Source organism: Urocitellus parryii, chromosome 15, assembly GCF_045843805.1.
Source record: "Urocitellus parryii isolate mUroPar1 chromosome 15, mUroPar1.hap1, whole genome shotgun sequence".
NCBI lineage: Eukaryota > Metazoa > Chordata > Mammalia > Rodentia > Sciuridae > Urocitellus > Urocitellus parryii.
The window spans coordinates 9,742,858-9,767,032 of record NC_135545.1 but is presented as its reverse complement, the minus strand read 5'-3'; the positions used below and the strand labels follow the sequence as shown (position 1 = coordinate 9,767,032).

The 24,175-nt window shown below is 51.1% G+C and overlaps 1 protein-coding gene across 1 annotated transcript in view; it reads right to left on the bottom strand.

Annotated features, from left to right (window-relative positions):
• Positions 1–308: 308 nt before the first annotated feature.
• Opa3 (outer mitochondrial membrane lipid metabolism regulator OPA3) overlaps positions 309–24,175 on the bottom strand; it is a 37,611-nt gene continuing 13,744 nt past the window's right edge. The window contains exon 2 of the mRNA XM_026403771.2: positions 309–3,369. Coding sequence (XP_026259556.1) covers positions 2,966–3,369 — 404 coding nt within the window. The 3' untranslated portion in view covers positions 309–2,965. The remainder of the gene's footprint in view (positions 3,370–24,175) is intronic.

Below are 24,175 nucleotides of genomic sequence, written 5' to 3'. Positions count from 1 at the left end.
GAGGTCCTGAGTCACTGGGGAGGGGCGTCTGGATTCAGCCCAGCCCCTTCCTAAACATCCACAGGAGGGGGAGAGAAAAGTCGCACCTGTCCCCCCACTGGCTTTGAGCCCCGTGAAGGTGGGATTGGGGCTGTTTCAGTCACCACCGTGACCCCAGGGTGGGGCAGAACAGGGTGGGACATACAGAGGGCAATTCAGTGGAACATTCCAAAATGAGAGAATAAATGAAGTACATTTTTTTTAAAGGCTAACAGGGATTTTTAAAAAATATATTAAAAAAGGATGCATCAACTTGAGGACCAGCCAGCTCCATAAATACATTTATTCTAACCTTCTCCCCACATCTCAAGATCGCAGCCAGCAGGAAACCAGTGCCCAGAACCACCTTTTGGCCTCAGGCGTTTTGAGGGGGTTCTGTGCACTTCCACACTCTGATCCCACCTCCCACAGGACCCACCACCACAGCGGGGAAGCTGCCCACACCGGCCACCTGTCGGGACATGTCAGGCCAAGTTTGAAGGCTCCAGCTCAACCAGGGTCAGGACCTGGGGCTCAGGCCTGGACTGTCCAAGTTAACATCCCACCTTCACCTCTTCTCTGCCTGGGCGACTTTAACAGGTGACTTTCCCTCTCTGTGCCTCGGTTTCCTCATCAATGACATAGGGATCACTCAAAGCACTTAGAACGCTGCCGGCATCTACCCAGAGCTCGGTGCACTTGACCTGCTGGATAACAACTGTGCATACTAACACCAGGGGTGCCCAGAGCCCCTGGCCTCCACCAAGATGTCAGGGCGGGTGGACCTGCAGGGGCCTCCTTCTCTGGCTCCACCGCCACCCCTCCCCGCAGCACCCTCTGCCCTGGCCTTTCCCCATCTGTTCACATACCTAGGCCTCTCCCAGCTTTGAAGGGACCTACCTCCTCGGCTTCCTCCACACCAGCTGCTCCCCCTTTTCTAGAAGGAATCAAACTCGGCCTCAGAACCCCCGTGGTTTGGTCTTCTATTGGGGCAGCTCTGCATCCAGGTGGTTTCTACTCCCCTGGCAAAGTGGGAAGAGGGAGGCCAGTCCCGCCCCTCGCACCCTCCCCTGGAGCTGCGTGGCAGTGGGCACAGTGGGCAAACCTGCCCTATTCACGGAGGCTGAGATCTTGGGTGTAATCTGGGGCTGCTCTGAGAGGGGATGGCAGGTCCCCAGTGCCTCTGGGTAGAGGCGTCTCCCCTCTTCTGCCCAGTAACCTGCCTATCATCGTCCTCCTCCTCCACCTGGAGCAGCTGCAGTCAGGTGACCTGGGCCCCAGAGCACAGAGGCTTTTCCCTCCCTTGGGTTCTGCCCACTCCTGGGGCAGCTGGTTCCTCCTGGGTTGGGGCACTTAGACAAATCTCTTTGCTTCCCCTGGGCCTCAGTGTCCCCAGGTGGGGACGAGCTCATACGACGACTCCTGGTCCCCTTCCCACCAGAACCTTCCCAGCTTCTCTCCTAATGTTAACGAGCTTTGGGCTTACTCTGGAGATCTGTGGTTCTGGGATGCATCTTTAAGATGCCACCTTCGCAGGGCGTGGGGGTGTCCTAACCAGGAAGTCACACAGAATGCTGATGGCTCTCTGGGTGTGAACTGGGAAAGAGAAGCCGAGTGGTGAAGGAAGCTGCTGGGCTGTTCCTCTCACCCGGTGGGGAGGCCATAGGACCCAGGAGGTTGTAGGCTCTTCATGAATCTTGGGATGGGGAAGCATAACTGATGGTGGGCCCCCTAATGATAAGTTCATGGCCTAGAACTTGTGGATGGGACCCCGTTTGGGAGAAAAGTCTTTGTAGGTAAGTTAAGGGTCTTGAAGCGAGATCATCCTGGATTCAGGGTGGGCCCTAAATTCAGCTAACGGGTGTCCTTACTAGGAGGACAAGGCCATAGGACATGGAGGCAGAAGCCAGGAGGAGGAGCATGGCTCCACCACACCTTGACTTCCGGCTTCCAGAACTGTGACAGAACATGCTCCTGAGGTTTAAAGCCATCACATTCCTAAGTGTGTGCCAGTGTCCTGGAAACTTAAAATAGAGGCGAGACCACCTGGCAGTCTTGTCCAGCAGGACAGAGAGTCCTGGGGCCCTGAGGCAGGAGGGTCCTGACACGGGGCTGTGGAGCAGCCCAGGGACAGCAGGAGCAGATGGGGACCTGCAGAACTAATCCTTGGTGGGAGAGGCTCCTGAGGAATGCTGTGGGGAAGATGGGGGAGGGCACAGGTCTCAGCCCAAGGCCAGGGACTTTGAGGACAGGGAAGGTGGCAGGTTAAGACTGAAAGACAGAAGCCCAACCAGGATCACATTCTCCACCGTGGAATGGACATCTTGGGGACTCTACAGAGAAGAAAGACCCTGCAGAGCCATGACAGTGGGTTAGTGGGTTGTGCCACAGACTAATGGATGAGGGTTCTGTTGGAAGGTTCGGGATCAAGCCGAGGGGAAAGGGAAGCCCAGCTGTAGCTGACCTTCTAGGTGGGGGGAGAGAAAGCCGCCCAGTTCCCCACTGTGGTCGGTACCAACTGACAAGGGGCAAGAGGGTTCCTCTGCTGGATGGGCCTGGGAAAGGCCGTGCTGATCAAGTACCTGGGGGATAAGATAATGACAAGATGATTCCGCTTAAGCTCAGGTTCCATTTTTTCTTTTGCCAGAACAGTACAGCCACGGCTGCTGGCCAAGACCCTGTGTGTAGGCTGGGGTGGTTTGAGTGGGGCTGAACAGTGTGGACGGTAGCAGTGTTAAAGGCTGGAGGGGCTCCACAGGAACGCTTCACTCGCTGGGGGCTGGTCCCAGGGGAAGGTTCCACCGCCTGGTCAGTGGGAGTGACCGGATGCCAAGTTGCATTAAGATCCCGGTGGTTTCCCCAGGGCCAGCTCAGGCAGAGTTGGTGCAGGGAGAAGGCCACGTTGGGGCACACATGGCCACATCCAAGTTCAGGTTTCCGCAGCCTCCTACATCTTGGACGAAGACACTGCCTGGGGCGCCACTGCCTGGGTCGCAGGCCTTGCGAGCTGGGCCCGCACCTCCCTCACTTCGGCCCGCAGCTCTTCCAGGGCGGCCTGCGGCGGCGCCGCCTGCACCTGCGCCTGCAGCGCCTCCAGTGTCAGGGCCAGGCGGCCCACCTCGTCCTGCAGCGCGTTCCAGGCTGCTTGCTGCTCCTCCTCCTTGTGGCGCTGCTGCATCTGGTGTCGCCAGTACTCCAGCACCAGGCAGCCTCCGCCCACGATGAAGATGGTGGCTTCGCCCAGCAGCTCCGCGCCCAGCTCCGCCGCCGCCTCCTCATTCAGCGGCTTGATGACTGTGCCCCGGAAGCCCATGATGCGCATCTTGGTCCGCATCTCCACCCAGTGGTACACTGCGGGGGAAGAGAGGCGTCAGGAGGCTGGGGGCCCTGCAAGCCCCGCCCCTCCGCTACGGTGTCGGGTTTGCAGCCACCCCGACCCACGGCCAGAGAAGCCTGCAGTGGCGGAGCAGGGTGGCTTTAAACTAGGCCGGTGCCTTCCCGGGGTCACTGAGGGATGGCAAAGTCACCTGGCCTGGGGTGACCCGAGGGCATCTTTTTAAAGTACAATACAGCGAAAGAGACCCTGCACCGAGGGAGGTTCTCAGGGAGATGCCCCGCCCCTGGAGGGTCACCCGGAGCTCCCAAAGCACCCAGAACATGCAATGGGCGGATGCTGAGCTCCGCTGGCCCTTCCCTTAAGCCACCATGCAGGGCACGGGGCTGGGGCTGTTCTCTCCGGGCACTGCCGCCCCACCATTTCCCAGGAAATTTCCCCCCTCCCTTATCTTCCCCAAATGCAGAGTTGCGGCTGCTGAGGCTGCGCGGGGGACCTCCTGACTCCCAAGGAAGGCCAGTTGAAATGTGGGAGTGGATGCTAAGGTGCCTTTGCGGGATAACTAGTCCTTTTTGCCAGTGGCTCCAGTCCTAGACTGTCATCAGCCCTGAAGGTGGAGCTGCCTTATGAGCTCTTCATGAGGTTTTGGCACACACCGCAGAACGAGCTCAGGTGGAGTGGCGCCGGGTTGCCTGGCTGAGTCTTTAGGAGGGAACATTCTCAGCACCTGTGCTTTTAAAACCAAAGCAGAATTGATGTTGACTTTGCCTGGCTCCTGCAATAATGAATATTCATCCAAGGGTACAGGTAATGATGTCACTGAGCCCTGTCTAGCTTCTCTGGAGACTCCTTTCCAACATATATTACTTTTTTATTTTTGAGACAGGGTCTGGCTATGCTGCCTTGGCTGATCTTGACTTCCTGGGCTCAATAGATCTTCCTGCCTCAGTCTCCCGAGTAGCTGGGACTACAAGAACTTGACACTGCAATCACCTTTTATTCTTTTATTTTATTCTTCTTCTTTTTTTTCCCCCCCCAGATGGGGGTTTCCCTAAGGTGCCCAGCTGGCTTGTTGGAACTCAGTCAGGATCCTCCTGCCACAGCCTCCCAAGTAGCTGGAATTTCAGGAGGACACCACCAGGATCATTCATTTTTATTTTGTGGTTGGGGATTCAACCCGGGGTTCTCTACTACTGAGATGCATTTCCCAGCCCTTTTATGATTGGCCTAGACAGAGGTTTATTTAAGAAAGTAGATACACATTCAAGGGAGAATGTGGGCTGTCTCGAGAATGAGAAGCTTTGTTTTTTATTTTGAGACAGGATCTCACTAAATTACCCAGGCTGGCCTGGAAATTGTGGTACTTTGCACAAGTTGCTGGGATGACAGACATGTGCCACCATGCCCAGCTACATTTTTCCTTTTTTAAATTTCTTTTTAGTTGTAGGTGGACACAACACCTTTATTTACTTTTTCATGTGGTGCTGAGGATTGAACCCAGTGACTCACACATGGTAGGCAAGCGCTCTACCACTGAGCCACAAGCTCAGCCCCTACATTTTCCTTTTGATGTTTAATAATTACTCATGAAAATGTATAACAACATATGAATGTTTTAAGAAACTGTGTACTAGTAATAATTAAATTCACTCAGTCCAGAAGAAAATATGGTAGCATTTAGAACCTATAGTCACAGGAAATTAAAATGTAAATTTCTACACACAATTTGATTGCTGATATGATTAGATGAAATTCTGTGGGGATGAGAACTGGAAATTCAAGCTTCAAGGGCCAAAAGGAATGTAAAATTTCAAACTGCAAAAGAGGCGCTTGTTCTTTTTAATGGTATTTTGTAAATTCATTTTATTTTGTAAACTGGACGTTGATAGGCGCCTAATCACTAGAGTCTGTGGATTGCAAGAGTCAAATGAAAGATGCAGCCGCTCTGCTTGACGGTGTCAGCAGTCACACAGAGAAGCAGCGCCTCCACACCGTGCAGACCACAGACAGACTGACTGCCGGGGCACCCGGGCACTCTACTACTGAGCTACATTTCCAGCTCTCTTTATTTTGAGACAGGACTTCCCTAAGTTGCCCAGGCTGCCTTGAATTTGTGGTCCTCCTGCCTCATCAGGCTGAGTTTTCATTGTCAACTTTATCAGGCACTAAAAGGTCCATGCTACTCCCCTGGCCTCACAGGGGCAGGGTGGCAGGAGGACTGGACATTCTGCTGGAGCTGAGGTCAGGTCCCAGGAGCAGAAGGCTGGGAGGGGCCCTGCTGGTCACTGAGTGAGTGCACATGGACGGTACTAACTTACTATGTCTCTGCTTAATGCATAAATGGGTCCCTGTCCCAGTCTTGCCTCCTGCAAGTGTCCTGCCCGTAGCAGGCAGAAGAACTGGTTAAAAAACAAAGAAACCAAACCCTCCTCCATTTTTTTTTTTTTTTTTTTTACTAATAAAAGCGACACCCTACATGAAAACAAAGTACTCAAACTATAAAATGTGAAGCCACCCACATCCTTAGGCCCACATCAGACTTACCGCACCACGGCCCTAACCTGCACAGGCACCCAGCATCATCTCCCTGACATCTGGTAGTAGGTGCCTGCTACTTGTCTTGCCTGAGTCTTTTCTACCTGAAGCCGGCTTGAATTCACACGGTCATTTCCTCTTGGTCCCCCAGCCCACTCTAAAAGAGAGGCACTTGGTCCCGAGGCAGCCTGTCCTCCTCTGCCTCCTGTTTTACAGGTGGTTTGCGCCTGTTTTATTCCTGTATAATATTATTAGTATTGTTTTTTGGTACTAGGGATTGAACCCAGCCCCTCATGCGTGCTAGGAAAGCAACATATCCCTGAACTGTCCCCATCCTTTTTTATTTCTGAGGCAGGGTCTTGCTAAGTTGCCCAGGCTGATCTCGAACTTGCGATCTTCCTGCCTCAGCCTCCCGAGTAGCTGGGATGACAGGTGCGCCCACTGTGTCCAGCTAGTTTTCAATATTCTTCTCACTGTCTCCCTGGGCTCCTGACATGGTCAGGAAGGAAACCCACAGCTCTTCCCCTATCCCAGACCCTGATCACCCTCACACATTATCAGGCTTGACCACACGGGCTGCGGGGTGGCTAAGACGAGGTCCCTTATACTCTGCACAGTCTGCCCTCTGCCAAATCCAAAAAATGAAAATAACACCCACCAACTCTTCAGTGTGGGCGACTAAGTGAGAGAGGAGGCCTCTGTGATGCAGCTCCCAGAACTTTTGGTCTTGTTCTATGTGTGTTCGTGTGTGTGTTCGTGTGTGTGTAACTAGGTCACAGTCAGAGGCTGACAGCATGGGCCTAGATTTTATTTTTTTGGTACTGGGGATTGAACTCAGGGGTGCTTTGCCACTAAGCTACTTCCTCAGCTCTTTTTATTTTTATTTTGAGACAGGGTTTCGCTGTGTTGCCCAGGCCGGCCTTGAACTTGCAAACTTCTGCCTTGGCTTCCTGAGTAGCTGGGATTAGAAGCATGTACTACCACGCCTGGCAAACTTTTAAAAACTTTTTAAATTAATTAATTTATTCTAACTAGGTATACATGACAGTAGAATGCATTTCAATTCATTGTACACAACTGCAGCACAACTTTTCATTTCTCTGGTTGTACACGATGTAGTGTTGCTCCATACGTTCATTCATACATGTGCCTAGGGCTGACTTTTCAACTGAGAAATTATATACAAAAAATTCACACTGGCGTCATGGTACACACCTGTAAACTCAGAAATCTGAGACCCTTTCTCAAAATAAAAAATAAAAAGGGCTGAGGACGTAGCTGAGAGGTAGAGAGCACTTGGTTCAATCCATCACTAGTACCAAGGGAGAACACTCACTGGCCGTCAGGTCAGCTCCATGGTATTTTACATTTGTGCAAGCTAGGAGTTCCCCACAGGGGTGACTTTACTCCCTGTCTGTCCCCTCCCACACGGAGACACTGACTAGTCAGGAGACAGTTTTGGTTGCCAAAACTTGGTAAATGCGACCAGCATCTAGTGGAGAGAGGTCAGGGATACTGCTCGACATCTTGTGTTGCCCAGGGCAGCCCCACAACTCAGACTCATCTGGGGCTGGGGTGTGGCCAGGTGGCAGAGTGCGTGCCTAGCACGCGCAGTGCTGAGTTCCCTCCTGGACACTGCAAAACATTAGAGGAATCACCTGGCTGCCAATGTTGGCAGAGCTGAAACCCTGGTCCCCCGTGACCCCAGATCAGTGCCCAGCAGGCCCCAGGCACCCTGCTAGTCACTACCCGTCTGGCAGGGGACTCCCTCACTCCTAACTCCAGTGCTGCACCTCAGTGCTGCCCCTTCTTGAAGTTGCACAGGCACTGGGAGGAGTCAGACGACAGGGCTGCACCTCCTCCTGCTGCTCAGGAGTCGACTACAGAATGCCATAGTTTCCTGTCGATGGTCATCTGGCTCTTTCCAGAATTCTGGTTCTTGATGAAGGCTGCCATGGACATGTGGGTACGGCTCTTTGGCTTTACAAGCACTCATTTCTCTCGGGTCGTAATTAGGAGCAGGACTGCTACAAAACCCAGCTCTAGCTCAGTAGACAGTGCCGGGTCCCGCGGACTGCAGCCACTGACATTCTCCACAGGCAGTGTCTGAGACCTCCAGGGTGCTGTCGATCTTTTTAACCTCAGCATTTTGATGGGTATATAATGACATCTTGTTGAGGTGTCCTTTCCTTTTTTTTTTTTTTTTTTGGACATCAGGTATTGAACCCAGGGGCCACATCCCAAGCCCTTTTTATTTTCTATTTTGAGACAGGGTCTTGCTAAGTTGCTTAGGGCCTTGCTAAACGGCTGAGGCTGGCTTTGAACCTGCCATCCTCTTGCCTGAGCCTCTGGATTATAGGCAGGCCTCACCACGTAGGGCTGGACATTCTTAATAACTCTACTGCGTCCTGGGGTCCATGGGGTAACACTCCCACTTCTCCAGGTCTTCCTTAGTTCCTCTTGGCAGTATTTTGTGGTATTGGAGTTAGAGTTCTTTCACATCTTTTATCCAATTTATTCCTACATATTTTGAGGTTTTGATGCTGTGAATGGCATTTTAAAATTCATTTTCCAGTTGCTTATTGACAATGTATATCAATACAATTGATTTTTATATATTGATCTTGTATCCAGCAACCTTGCTAAAATCACTTGAGTTTGTTTTCAGATTCTTTTGCTTCTTCACATACGTAATCATGTCATTAGTCAATAACCAACTGACTTCTTTTCCAATCTTTGTGTGCTTAATTAATTAATTTTTTGCGTAATCACACTGGCTAAAACCGCCAGGACAGTACTGACTAGAAGGGGACCCTTGTCTTACCCCAGCACTGGAGTGTTTGTAAGGGTTTGTAAGAGTTGATCATGAGCAGGTGGTAAACTCTATCAGCTGCTTTTCCTGTATAATATGGCTTTTCTCCTTTATGCTATTCCTGAGGTCAATTAATCTTCAAAACAACCTTGCAGTTTTAGAATAAATTCCACTAGGACATAATGGATTACTCTTGTTTTATATTGCTGGATTTTATTTGCTAATATTTTTGTCTAGGATACTGATAGACCCAACCTGATCTTTTCTTAAAATTGGGAGCCATCTCGTCACAAAGCCATGAAAAGATAATTTTGGCTTTACTATAAATTACTGCAAATTCTGAACCTGCTTGGAATGCCTGCCCATGCCTTGAACTCACCCCTGCCTGGCTCTCTGACCAGACAGCAGCCCTCTCTGAAACTTTAGTGACGCCTCACAAATCTTGGCCTTCCCTGGCCAGACAACGACCCTCTCTGAGGCTCTAATGGCCTTCATAAATTCTGATGTTGGGACCAGCCAGCAAAAATGTGAACTACCATTCGTGTGATGCTGTCGAGTTCTGCTATCTCTAACCCCCCGCTTTGTTTGTAACTTTCTGGGCTATAAAGCTGGGCTGCAGGAAAGCTGCGGCTGCTGTCTTGTTCCCTCGGTTTTGGGTGGGAGAGGCAGCCCGGCGGGTGGAAATAATAAGCTTGCTTTAATTTGATTTTAATTGGAGTCAGTGGTCTTTTCTTGTGTCCTGGTCTAACAGAACCCATATTCATGAAAGAGAGACTTTGGCCTAAAATTTCCCTGTCTTATAATGGCTTTGTGAGGTTTTGATATCAATATTCTACCGGATGTTTTTACCGAAAGGAGTTTGGGCAATATTATCATTTCTTTCCTAAATGTCTAGAAGAATTCACCAGTGAGGCCATCTGGGCCTGTAGGTGTCTTTACAGAAAGGTTTTTAGTTATGGATTCAATGTCTCTAACAGGTATATGACTATTGAGATGTCCTTTTTCTTTCTCTCTTTCTTTCTTTTTTTTTTTTTTTTTTTGTGTGTGTGGGGTAGCAGGGATTGAACTCAGAGGTACTCAACCACTGAGCCCCATCCCCAGCCCTATTGTGAATTTTATTTAGAGACAGGGTCTCACTGAGTTGCTTAGGGGCTCCCTAAATGCTGAGGCTGGCCTTGAATTTGTGATCTTCCTGCCTCAGCCTCCCAAGCCCCTGGGATCACAGGTGTGCACCACTGTGCCTGGCTCAAGATTTCCTATTTCTTCTTGTATCAATACTTTGCTTTTCCGGGAAATTGGTCATTTCCTCTAGGTTGCCAAATTTACTAGCTAAATTGTTCATAACTTTCTTGTTATCCTAAAGTTGGGATCTGTCCTGATGTTTCATTTTTCATTCCTTTCTAGGAAATTTGTATTTTCCTTTCCCCCCTCAATTGGTATTGATGTTTTCTCCTTTTTTAATTTTTTTAAGTTGTCAATGGACCTCTATTTAATTTATTGATACATGGTGCTGAGAATCAAACCTGGTGCCTCACACATGCTGGGCAGGTGGTCTGCCACTGAGCCACACCCCAGCCCTGGTATTGCTCTTTTCAAAGAACCTGTTCATTTTACCGGCTTCCTCTGCTGCACACCTGCTCATTCCTGTCTGTCCTTCAGTGGCACAGCTCAGGTGTTTCTCCCTCAGGAAGCTCCCCACCTCACCTCCCTCTGGGATCCCCTAGCCCTATGTCTACACCCCAGCCCTTCTACCCCTGGGCATCCCTGGTGACAGCTCTGTCTCCCTCACTGAGCCACACACTTTGCAAGGACTGGGCCAGCTGTCCTGTTCACCTCTGCCTGGGACACCCTTCCTCTACTTCTCTTCTCCTGTCTTGTCCCAATTCATCTTTCAGATCCCAGCTGGACTGCCCCTCTCCCAGGCAGCCCTCCCTGAACCCTAGGCTGGGTCAGACGCGTCTTCAAGGCGCCCAAAGCTTCTGGGCTTCCCTATCCCGACACTGACTATTCTGGGTTAAATTGGTTTTTAAACATAGATCCAGTGTCTTCCTCTCCAATAATTATAGAAACGTTCCAGCTAGAGCTGCCATTTGCCAAAAGGCAGGTCTCGCTGTTTCAGGTTCCCTCAGGCCTCACTGGCGAATTCTCCCTGCTCTCCAGGCAGCGCCTCCGTCAGCTCCCAGACAAGGGCTGTGGGCTCAGGAAGGGCAGGTTCCCAGAGACCCCCGCTTGGGAACTGGCTGAGAAGGCACTAGGGAAATGTCTAGGGAATGAATGGCTCCTATTTCCTTCGTTCCTCAAATTTACTGTATTGGATGCTATTATAAGCACTGCAATGGCGTGTACCATTCCTGTTACTAATTTTACACCTTCACTGCCTAATGCCTGTCCTGCCTGAGGACTGAAAGGAGACTGCCTTCCCCAGGAGCTGAGGACTAACAGGTGGCTTTCCCAAGGCACCCGGCAGTACCTGCTGTCTTAGTTAGCTTTCCTGTCACTGTGACCAAAAGACCTGACAAGGATCATGCGGAGGAGGAGAAGTTCACTTTGCTCAGGGTTTCAGAGGGTCATCCAGGGCTGGCTGACGCCACAGCTCTGGGCCTGAGGTGACGAAGACCCGGCAGAGGGCGTGCGGAAGGAAAACAGCTCAGGACGTGACATCCAGGATGCAGAGAGGGGGGTCTGCTCAAGAGGGACAAAATTGAGACCCCAGAGACATGCCCGAGTGCCTACATCCTGCAGCCACATCCTACCTGCTGGCAGTTCCCCAGTTCATCCACTCAAGTGGATTAATCCACTGCTGGGCTACAGTTCTCATAAACTGATCATTTACCCCTGAACGTTCTTGCATTGTCTCAGATCCACATCCACATCCACGCCTCACACCTCACCTCACATCCACACCGCGACACCTGCCCAGGCTGTTCACCCACGCTATGGTCACTCTGCTGGGACTTTTATCACACCATGTCACGGCCGCTCCTTCACCTCCTGCCTGTGTACCCAATGAAAAAAGTCTCACTGACCGTCAAGTCCAAGTGTTGCCATGTGGCCATGGGCACAGTACTGCCCCTCTCAGCCCTCGTTCCTCCTCTCCAGGACGAGGGTCCTCCCACCCACCTGATGGCCCTGCGGAGGGACTGCCCAGGAGCCCAGGGTCCTGCACAAACCTTGGTTCAGGCCAAGAGTCACACATGGCAGACAGGACTTTGCAGACGCAGACCTAGACCCCAATCTTGGTTCTGTCACTTCCTGGGTGTGTAAACTGAGCCCCGGGAAAGAGGTCAAAATCCCACTGGCAGGACTGGAAAAAGAGCAGCGAGAGGGGGGTGAGGAAGCTCCGGGAGGTGAGTGCGCTCAGCGGCCTCCTCCCAGCCCTGTTAGGATTCTGTTTCTGAAAACACATCCTACCTCCTGGTCTGACCTCTGCCCATGGGTTATGTGGGTCTCTCTGCCCCGAGACTTGTCCCTTAATCTGTCCGCCACACCACAGCACCCCACCTCAGCTGTCTCCAGGAAGCCTCCCCCGACTCCCAGACCCCTGCTCCGAACATTCTGGGTTGTCACTATGTGGTGACAAGTCTGAATCCCCTATTGGACTGTGAGGCCTATAAAGTCAGGGCCTGGGCCTGATTCAGTCACAGTGTCCCCAGCCCTGGGTGGGGCACAGCACAGATGCCATGCGTCACCCCCTGCTGCCAGGAGATGTCTGTTCCTCTAGGCCGCAGACCCCTCTTGCTCAGGTGCCCCTCCTCTGTCTTCACCAGAGACTCCCCACCCCCACCCCGGCCCCAGTGACTGGCATTTCTCAGGGGACAGTGGCTTCTCACTCTACTGCTGCCCCTCGTCCAGGGGCATCAACAATAGCCCAAACTCCTGGCTCCAATGTTCCCAGCCCCAGGGCTCCAGGCCACGGGCACCGTGGACACTCTAGTCACAACACAGTGGCTGACTAGCGAGTGCCAGAAAGGCCCAGGGGAAAGGAGGCCATCTCCACCCAGAGTCCAGGACAGCCAAGTTTCTGGCCACAGTCAACTGTGCCATGTGGCCGTTTTCCTGCATGGGGACCTTTAGGTGGCTGGGATGTAACTCCTTCCTCAGGAAGCAAGTTGCTAAGACAGGGGGCAGGACGCAGGGATGCAGGGACGGCAGGCACCTCCCCAGGGGCCGCTTCCTTGCAAATGGAGGAAATGAATTCCTCACCAGGGTAGCTCAGCATGGAGCCATGGTGAGAGTGACGTCACCACACGGAGAGGGGCTGCAGGAAGACAGACGCTGTGCGCCCTGCAGGAGGGGGGCCTGCCACTGCAGAGCAGAGCACCCAGCCCGACCCCCCAGGAAGCCAGCAAGTCATAAAACATGGAAACCTTCTCTTTGGCAAATGCCAAAAAAGACCTGGTGAAGCAGTGCCTGCCGGGGCTGGAGGAATCGAGGGGAAACAGGGAAGGATGAGTGGTGGGATTTCTTCCTTTTGAATCTCATGCCCCATACAAGTACTTGATTTTTATCAATTTTGTAGTGGGGGTGGAATGCAGGGTACTTTACCACTGAGCTAAATCTCCTGCCTCTCCCATCTGTTTTAAAAAAAAATTGAGACAGGGTCTCACTAGTTTTGCCCAGGCTGGCCTGGAACTTGTGATCCTCCTGCCTTGGCCTCCCGAGTTGCTGGGACTGCAGGTGTGGGCCGCCACGGGCTGCCTAACTGCACATTCCGACACTCATCCGAGCCCCAGGAGGCTGGCTGCCTCTCCCGGCTCATCCTCCTCCCCACGCTCCTGGACCCACCCAGCACCCCCCCCCCCCGCTCCCCCCACCCCACACCTGGAGCCACCAGACTGAAACGAACACAGGATCCAGGTACTGTCCTGCGGACAATCCTTCAATGGCCTACAGTGACTCAAGAGTGAATCCCAGGCCCCTAAAATGACCCACGGATCAGCCCTCCTAAAGTGACCCAAGGGTCCCTATGATGAACGCATTTCCTACCCCCAGGGCTCTTTTCAGTGCTGAAAAGAGCCCTGGGGGTCCTCTCAGACCTGAGCCCTTGGCCCCAGCTCAGGAAGCCCTCTGCTAGCTGGACTGTCCCAGCCTCCTGGGCTCCCGGGACCAGCCCTGGCCTGTCTAGGCTGTCTAGGGAGGAGCCGTCACAGGGCAACACAGCATGGTCTCAGTCACTGCTGTGTCCTCGGCACTGTCCAGCACAAAGCCAAGCCCAGTGGGCACTCAGAGAGGGTCTGATGAGTGAAACAACAATTCATGGAAGTGCCACAAGTTGACTGTGGTGATCACTGAATGCTGGGACGGTGAAGTGGTCCCTTTTCCTTATTGGTGTTTTTAAAAAGGTGTCTACAGTGCACATGAATTGTTCTTCTATTTTTAAAAATAAGAAAAGAAAACGCTAAGTGTCTGTCTTTGGAAGCACAGCTCCAATTCTAGAAACCATCACCTCTCCTCCCAGAGAGGAAGCTGTGATCTGTGGAACGGTCCAGACGCAGGAGGAAGCCCCCTGCCCGGCCCCCCATACCTGGTTCATTCAGGAAGGAGTTTCCTTCAGCTTCCAGGCCAAGGACCACTCTGCCCTCAGTTACTGGGTGGGTGTCCCTGAGCACCGGACACACAGGGGCTGGCCTGCAGAAGCACAGGAACACACGAGGTGGGGCCTGTGGTGGACGGAGGCACGGAAGTGGTACAGAATGGATCCCACGACCCTGAAGGGTCACTCTGACTAATCTCCACAGGAGTGACAGGCTCCTGGGAGGCTAATCAGGAAAGACCCAAACAGGAATCCGAGGGCCTCTGGACCTGCTCAGGAAGCCGAGCTGTGGCAGGGGCTGTGCCACCCTGGGAACCGGCAAGACAGGCCTGCAGCAGCAGTGATGCAGCCCGGGGCCCGAGCCAGCTGGAGGACCCCGCTCCTCGTCTTCTCAGGTAGTAGCCCCCTCCCACCTGGCCCCCCTTGGTCCCCGGGTCGGGCAGAGCCCACACCCAGCACTGGTTCTCCTCCACAGCCCTCTGCCTCCTGCTGCAGCCATGCTGTAAGGGACAGCTCCTGCCCACTGTGACCTCCTGGAAGCAAGAATCCAAGGGTGAATATAGGGGTGAGGTGGTGGGAGGGCTGGGCCTTCTGAGGGGAGGCAGTGGAGTGAGGTGGCCGTGGATAGGACAGTCTTCTGAGCATGTTTTTAAAAATTGCTGGTCTATGATTACAAATTAAAAATCAACTTGGTGTAGTCTGAACAGCATTTCTTTCTTTGGGTTCTGGGGATTGAACCCAGAGGCATGTTACCACCGAGCCACATCCACAGCCCTTTTTATTTTGAGACAGGTTCTTGCTAAGTCACTAGGGCCACGCCAAGTTGCCCAGGCTGGCCTCAAACTTGTAATCCTCCTGTCTCAGCCTCCCAAGTTGCTAGGATTATGAGCAAGGACGGCACCATAAGGTCTGGCGATGACCAGTATTTCTTTAAAGAAAGTGTTTTTAAAATATATACTATGTAAGGGCAGTTGTATAGGTTTCTAAAAAATGCAAACAAATCTCCAGAAGACCTGTGGCTGTGCAGGTGGGGAGTGGGGAGGAAGGGGCTGAGATAACAAAGGCATGGGGACAGCTGGGGTGGGGTGGCGGTCTCACGGGTGTACCTGTCCATCAAGACTTATTAAATTTGGGCTGGGGTATAGCTCGATGTTCAAGCGCTTGCAAGGCCCTGGGCTCCATCTCCAACACCAAAAAAACTGAAACGCTTCATACTCCTGAAATGTGTGCAGTTTATCGTGATCAATTACAACTCAATAAAGCCACAGAAAATTAAAAAAAAAAAAAAAAGGAAAATAAAATAGGACTGGGTCAACCAGGGAGGAGGACGAGAAGGTGTGGCCAGGTGGCGGGCGGAGTCTGGGGGTAGAGGCAGCTCCCGGAGAGAGAGAGCAGCTTAACTAGGCAAGGTGCCAGAGGCTGGCAGCCCCACCCCCAGCCCTGCCAGGCCCTGGCTGAGCCCTTTCTGGCCCCCAGGCAGCATGCAGGTGATCTACTTGGAGACTTGGAGGCGCTGTGGCAGTGCGGCCCTGGACCCCAAGGACGGCAAGTGGAGCTGCTGTGGGCTGCGGTACCCCTACCATCGTGACTCCCAGAGGTGCTGTTCGCCCAGAGTCAATAAGTTCCTGGTCATCCCCAAGGATGCCACCAAGTCAGAGCTAGAGGACTGCAGGAAGTACAGCCAGAAGTTCTAGGCCCCGGGAGGCGACCCGCCAGCCACCCTGCCCCACCAGGCCTTCTGCTTGGAGGACTCGGGATTCACCAGGGGGCCCCCTTTCTAAGAATCTACGTTATGGGCCACGGGTTCCCACAGCCCGGCCTCAGGTGTCATCCTCATGTTTCCAGGCTTCGGCCTCTGCCGCAGTCCGACTGGGCAAATAACCGGGAGGTGACAAGCAACTTGAAGGTTGAAACGGGAACTGCTTCACTGCAGGGAAACTCAGCGGGAACTGAGTGAGAACTCAAAGTAGCGGGCACCCAAGGTAGCGGGAGTCGCTCCTCTGCGAGGCAGCAGAGGTACATATACCCAACTAATTACACACAGCTTAACTCAATTAGCATCATCCAGATACAGCAGGCAGCCAATAAGGAATCCTCATCAGCTTAGTGGCTCGCTGGCGGTGCTTCACAAACCACTCCTCCTGGCAAACTGCCAGGCGCCATCTTGACTTGATTTGCATCCCCAACAGTCCTCCTCGCCTGCAAAGCCCACCTGGCTCGAGAAGCGGGCTGGAGGGAAGGGGCCATTTATCTTATTGAGCGAGGGGACCGCTGTGCCAGAGGCCCCGGCTGCTGAGCTCAGCCCCCAGTGACCCAGGAGCCTCTCTGTCCTTTCTCCCACCTAGCAAGCCTCCTGACCTGCAGGCCTGTCTCCTGGCTTCCCCGAACCTAGGAGGCCACAGGTCCGTGGGAGGAAGGGTGGGTGCTCGGGGACACCATGACAGTGTGGTTGAGAGCAGCGCTAAGCGGGCAGCAGATAGCTCCTCGCGGGGACACAGAGCCCCAAGTCTGGCCCTCCTGTCCTGTGAGGCTGCCAGGCTGTGAGGCTGTGAGAGGCCCTGGGATGGAGGGAGCATAGCAGGAGACCCGTGTCCTGGGACTTGGGGGAGAAGCGGCACACAGGCTCCCAAGTGCAGCTTGTCAGGCTGCACTGCCAAGTGTGGGCTGGGGACGCTGGTGTTCCCAAGGCAAATTCTAGGGTCCTGTCACCAACATAGGAATGTCACAGCTGCTTGGCCTCCGAGCAGCATGAGGCTGACTGGGCAGCCCTGGAGGAGCAGCCCCCTGCGGGTCACCCCCAAGGTCCTACCAGAGCCAGTTCCAGCCTTTCCAGGAACTGTGCGGCCTTATTTGTTGCATTAAATAAATCACCTTCTGCCTAACTCACTTTGTTTGGTTTTTGCTCCTGGGATTGAAAGGGGGGGGGCACTTAACCACTGGGCCACACCCTGCCCTTTTTACCTATATCAAGACAGGGTCTTGCCAAGTTGCTCAGGGCCTTGCTAAGTTGCTGAGGTTGGTTTTGAAATCGTGATCCTCCTGCCTCAGCCTCCTAAGCTACTGGGATTACAGGTGTGGGCCACTGCACCTGGCTGCCTAATTTAATGAATGGACCAATGATCAGATATGGGCATGACGAGCAAGACTGTGCTCCATGTAAAACCCTTCCCAGGTTGCTGCATTTGAAAATTTTCAAATAAAATGTTGAACAGAAAATTCCTGTCTACTTCTTTAAAAAAAAATCAAATTGTATACTTATTTATTTTTATGTGGCGCTGAGGCTCAAACCCAGTGCCACACACATGCCAGGCAAGCGCTCTACCACTCAGCCCCAGCCCCAGCCCTCCTGTCTTCTTTTTAAAATTTTTAGAATTTTGAGATAGGGTCTTACTATATTGCTCGAGCTGGCCTTGAACTCACAATCCTCTCACCTCAGCCTCCCACGTGGCTGGGATTATAGGTGGACACTCCTGTGCCCAGCTCCTCGGCCTTTTTTTTTTTAAAGAGCTGGAGCCCATAGGTGAGGAGGGATTTCTATGGCTACCTGTGGAGGGAGGCCCTTGATGTGGCAGGGGAGCTCACGGGGCTGTCTTGTTTGGCTCAATTCCCAGCCCTGTGGAAGGTCTTCCTCTCTGGGAACAGAGGCAGGACTGGAGGCAACACGAGGCAAAGGCTCAAGAAAAGGAGCCTCAGAGCCGGCTTGGTGGTATACGACTAATCCCAGCGACTAGGGAGGCTGAGGCAGGAGGATCACAAGTTCAAGGCCAGCCTCAGCAACTTAGGGTGACCCTGTCTTAAAATACAAAATAAAAAGTGCTAGGGGTGTAGCTCAGTAGTAGAGTACTTGCCTCGTATGTGCAAGGCCCTGGGGTGGATCCCCAGTCCACTCCCCCACACGACCTTCTGGCATCACTGGGTCTCTGTGTCCCCGGGTGCAGCCTGAGGTCAAGGTGGGAAGCACTGCTTGGGCTCCTTCAAGGTAAGCTGCTGGTAATCCTGTGACATGAAGCCAGGAAGCCAGGGCCTCCCAGGCTAGAGTCCCCACAACGCTCCGACTCTTAAGCCTCAGTTTCCTCCTTTATAAAATGGGCTCAACACTGCCCTTTTCCACAGGGTTGCTGTGTGATCAACGAGACTGAATGTCACCTACTCTGTCTGAACGTTACACAGGGGATGGGCAGCCACTGCTGCTGTTACAATTAGGCCCGGGCTGGGGCCAATAAATCTCAAAATAGAAAGCTCTCACTGGGAGAGGGAGAAGACAGGAGGCCTGGACTCAATCTCCAGGAGCACAGGAAAAAAAAGAAAGAAAGAAAGAAAGAAAGAAAAGAAATATGTATGGGGCTGGGGCTCAGCAGTACAGCAGTGTGAGGCCCTGGGTTCGATCCTCAGCACCACATAAAAATAAATAAATAAAATAAAGATATTGTGTCCAACTACAACTAAAAAAATATTTTTTTTAAAAAAGAAAGAAAATAAATGTATGTATGGGCTGGAGTTGTGGCTCATTGGTAGAGCACTTGCCTGGCATGTGAGAGGCCCTGGGTTCGATCCTCAGCACCACATAAATAAATAAATAAATAAAGTAAAATATCCACTGGCAACTAGAAAATATTTTAAAAAAGAAATATGTATGTAGAAGGAAAGAGAAAATGAATCTTGGGCAAATATTACAATTATAACTGTTCAGACAAGATCCAGGCATGGAAACTAAAATTATTGGGCAACACAGGCTATCTGTATTGTCTCAAAGTGTCTTCCTCAAGACTTTTATTAACAAAGAGAAAGACAGTGCCTTTCCAGTGGATAGACCCAGCAGACACCACCTTAACCAAGGGATCAAGGTTGAGATTCCCAGTAGTGAGACATGGTGATGTCATGTGACCCGAGAAGGACCAGGCACTGTGGTCTTCTTGGAAAAATGCAGAATCTCTTTCCAACTATAAGAAAATATCAGACAAACTCAAATTGAAAGACCTTCTATAAAATAATGAACCAGTCAAGGGTCAATGTCATGAAAGACCAATAAATAAATAAATAAATAAATACAAGCATCAGCTGATTCAAGTTGAGGAAAGACAACTAAATGCAAACTCTTGACCCTGGACAGGCTCCTCAACAGCAAATGGTATCAGTGGGAACACGGCGAATCCCAAACGGTGTACACTTAGGCTAATGGTGGCGTTCCAGTGCCAACTTCCTGGATCCTCTCATTGTATGAGGTGGTAGGCATGGCCATCAAGGAAGCCGGGTGAGAGGTCTGCAGGAACTCTCTGTACTATTTTTGTAATTTTTCTGTAAGTCTAAAGTTGGTTGCAAGTAAAAAGATTAAACTCAAGCACCAGCCCCCAGGTGGCTAGACCGTGAGGAAAGGGCCGCCTCCCTCCAGCCCCAGTGCAAGTGGAGATCCCTCCACACCTGAGGGTGGTGCCTCTGCTCCCAGGAGTTCCTGCAGATGGCCTCGCTGGCCAGTGATTCCTTCTCCAAACACACAGCAGTAAAAGGCGGGGCAAGCCCCCACCAGACCACCCTCAGTCTATAGAATGACAGGGTTGCTGGGAGCCGCTGAACTGAGCTGCTCTGAGTGCTTGCTGAGGACCTCACGGGATCACGTGTCAACCTCACCCCGAGAACCGTCACCCAGAGAACCGTGCACACGGTCTCCTATGGTCCTGGAGAAAGGAAGCTGCACATATCAGCATCTGATTGAAGTACAAGGTTTGTGCTCTGTTTTTCATTTTTGTTTTTCTGGAAAAATACACAAAATAACAATGGCTGCCTCCTGGAGGGGAACAGGGTGCCAAGGTCACAGGTGGGAGAGATTCTTCCCTACATAATCTCTCTCTCTCTATATATATATTTTTTTTGGTACCGGTGTAGAACCCAGGGGTGCTTAACCACTGAGCCGCATCCCCAGCCATTTTTCATATTTTATTTAAAGACAGGGTCTCTCTTGGGCTGGGGATGTGGCTCAGCGGTAGCGCGCTCGCCTGGCATGCATGCGGCCGGGGTTTGATCCTCAGCACCACATACCAACAAAGATGTTGTGTCTGCTGAGAACTGAAAAATAAATATTAAAAAAAATTCTCTCTCTCTCTCCCTCTCTAAAAAAAAAAAAAAAAAAGAGCTGGGGATGTGGCCCGGTGGTTAAGTGTCCCTGGGTTTAATCCCCAGTACCAAAAAATAATAATAATAATAAATTCATATACATGAATATGTAACATGTTACTGCTATTTTTTAAAGAGTTATAAACAAATTAGGCAAATGTGGACAGATAAAAACCACATAAATAAAAACTCTTAAAGCTTCCTTGAGGGCTGGGGATGTGGCTCAAGCGGTAGCGCGCTCGCCTGGCATGCGTGCGGCCCGGGTTCGATCCTCAGCACCACATACCAACAAAGATGTTGTGTCCGCCGAGAACTAAAAAATAAATATTAAAAATTCTCTGTCTCTCTCTCTCAAAAAAATAAATATATAAATAAAATAAAGACAGGGTCTCACTGAGTTGCTTAGGGCCTTGCTAAGTTGCTGAGGCTGGTTTTGAACTCAGGATCCTCCTGCCTCAGCCTCCTGAGCCACTGGGATTACAGGCGTGCACCACTGTACCTGGCTCCCTAAATACACTTGAACGTTAATCCATGTGAACTTGGGGCCTTAAAAAAAATAACTAACACTTTTTTCAAAATAAGTACCCAGGATTGTGGGTTGTTTAACCTGTGGGGCGCATGCAGGGTACAAAAAAGCCAGAGCCACGAGGACAAAGGGACCAGGGGTCCAGACTGAAGGGGACTGAGTCCGCGCAGGCTCCGAGCTGGAAGCATGAGACGAAAGTAACCGCCAGCAGGAGGCTGAGACCCGGGCCTCCAAGGTGTAGGCTGAGCCAGGGACACCCCTGCTTTGAGAAAGGAGCGAAGCCCGGGACCCATCCTGAGCCGACCAGAGACTGTAGGCGTGACCAGGAACTCCAGGAACAGCTGAGGGGCGAGTGGCACACTGAAAGGAGGCCTGTCTGGGGCTGTGGCCAGTAGACAGAGGTCATGAGTCCGTTCTGACGTGACCTGGCTCGGGTTGCTAGGCAAAACCACACTTCCCACTGAGGTACAGAGAAGGGTTCTGCTCAGCTGTGAGCCTCAGTCCAAACCAGTCCCGGGCTGGGATGGCAAAGATCTGAGCCAAGGACAAGCCGGCAGCTCTGGACGCCGCACCCCTCTTCAGGAAGATGGAGGCCTCTCCTCTTTCCCCTTGAAAGCCATTTAAAAATACATCAACGCCCTCTCTCTAAGAGGGTGTGCACAGTTCCTTGGTCTCTTTGAAGTTCAACCCACATTCTGCTTTCTCTACAAAACCCTACCCTCATGCAGTACATTTTTATGCTCAGTGTCCTATCATATTTCTCTGAACAAAAATGTTTTTATAAATCAAAGACAAATTTTCATTTTAAAATTTTCATAGTTAAAATTTTAATCTGATTGAATGATTATTATAATATACCACTGACCCAAACACCATGGTACACAATTTTTTTAAGGGGTGGTCTGGGGACTTATCCCAGGGGTGTTTTACCACTAGGCTACATCCCCCAGCCTTTTAAAATGTTTTGAAATTTTATTTTGAGTCAGGGTCTCACTAAGTTGGTGAGGGTCTTGCTGAGTTGCTAAGGCTGATCCTCTCATGTTAGGCGCCTGAGTTGGCGGGGTGACAGGAGTGTGCCACCATGCCCATCTACACTGCACAATTTCATGCACAATTATTAACATAAAAAGTACATTTTCACCAGAAATACAGGCCTTAACCAGGTGGGCTGGGGATGGCATTCCTGCCATCAATATTTCAAACTATGTGCTACCATATGACCAGAGAGGGACCAAGGGCTGATTTTAATTAAAAAAAAAAAATTATCTTTTAGTTGTAGTTGGACCCAATACCTTTATTTTGTTTATTTACTTTTATGTGGTGCTGAGGATCGAACCCAGGGCCTTGCATGTGCTGGACGAGCGCTCCACCGCTGAGCCCCAGCCCCAGCCCCTTGATTTTCTTTGCAAACTTTTCCCCCTATAATTTCTATTCCACTGGAAGGGAAGGGAGGGAAACCTACAAGATTCCTTGGCAAGTCAGGTGAAGTGGAGATCAGGAAAAGACCCCTGAAAACTCCTGGGGCAGGGAGCACAGGCAGCTGCCTGCCAAGTGCCCTGCGGGCTGGGAGGCCCAGGGCAGCATTTCCTGGGCTTGCAAGGCCAGAACCCACCTCAGTGCCCACCAGCAGGGGCCTGGTGCACCCAGGACACGCCAGCTGCTGTGAAAAAAAGTGGGAGCTCTGAAGAGGATGCACATGGAATTCAAGGTGCCCACTAGACCAAAGCACAGGGTCCAAAACAGGGGAGTGGCGTACTACCGTGTGTGAGTCAAACTGTCACATGTCACCATGCTTGATTACACAGAAAACACCTCTGGAAGGTGGTTGGGTGTGGCCTTTGGTTGGCTGCTCCCTTTCCAACCTCAGGCTCCTTACTCTCCTCCCCTCCGCCCATGCCCAGCCACACCAGCCTCTCATCTCTCTGTCCCTGACTGCCCTTCTCCAAAGAGCCACACTTTCCCACTTTACTCCAGTCTCTAATCAAATGCTTATCTCCTCAAGCGGCACCCTACACCCAGCTTGCTCCAGCAAATGCCTTACCCCACGGCACTGAACCCTTCTTCCCAGCATCATCTTTTCCTTGGTTCTTTTTTTTTTTTAATATTTATTTTTTAGGTGAAGATGGACACAACACAATGCCTTTATTTTTATGTGGTGCTGAGGATCGAACCTGGGTCTCGCCTGTGCTAGGTGAGCGCTCTACTGCTGAGCCACAATCCCAGCCCCTCCTTGGTACTTATTACCACCTAACATGTGTAACTTTCCAGGGCTGGGACTGGGGCTCAGCAGAGCCCTTGCCTAGACGTGAGGCACTGGGCTCGATCCTCAGCACCACATACAAACAAGTTAATAAAATAAAGGTATTGTGTCCATCTACAACTAATATATATATGTATGTGTGTGTGTGTGTGTGTGTATATGTACATGTATATATGTGTACATAGATATACATATGTGTGTGTATATATATATATATACACACACACACACACATACACATGTACTTATATATATGCAACTTTCCTTTTTCTTTTTTATACCAGGGATTGAACCAGGGACACTTAACCACTGAGCCACATCCCTAGCCCTTTTTTATTTTTTGAGATAGCATGTCACTGCCTCACTAAGTTGCTGAGACTGGCTTTGAACTTGCCTCCACCTTCTAGCTGCTGGGATTACAGGCATGTGCCACCACACTCAGTGCCACATATGCTACTTTTCTTACCTTGTTTGTTTTATGTCTCCTAGCAGGAGAGTCTTAACTCCAAAAAAGCAATAGGAACCTGGTCTCTTTTGAAAATAGCTGTGTCCCCAGCACTGGGGACATAAGTATCAGCATTCACTAACCACTTCTTTTTCTTTTTTTTTTTTAAGGTGGACACAATATCTTTATTTTATTTTTATGTGGTGCTGAGGATCAAACCTAGTGCCTCATGCATGCTAGGCGAGTACTCTACCACTGAGCCACAACCCCAGCCCCACTAACCACTTCTTAATGAACAAAGCAGAAAGGCAGGAACTAGACCAGCAGTCACGGCTGGGGAACAGGTACTCTCATCATGTTCCCTTCCACACCACCCCGTACGGACGTTTCTGCTACAGGCATCATTTATTGACCATGATGTAGTTAAATTAATTGATAACAATAAGAACTCTAGAGAGGCCTCCAAGGCTGGGCTCTAGCTCAGTTGGTAGAGTGTTTGCCTTGCATGCACAAGGCCCTGGGTTCAATCCCCAGCACCACGGAAAAAAAAAAAAAATTTAAATTAGACAACATGCTTCTAAATAATCCATAGGTCAATGAAGAA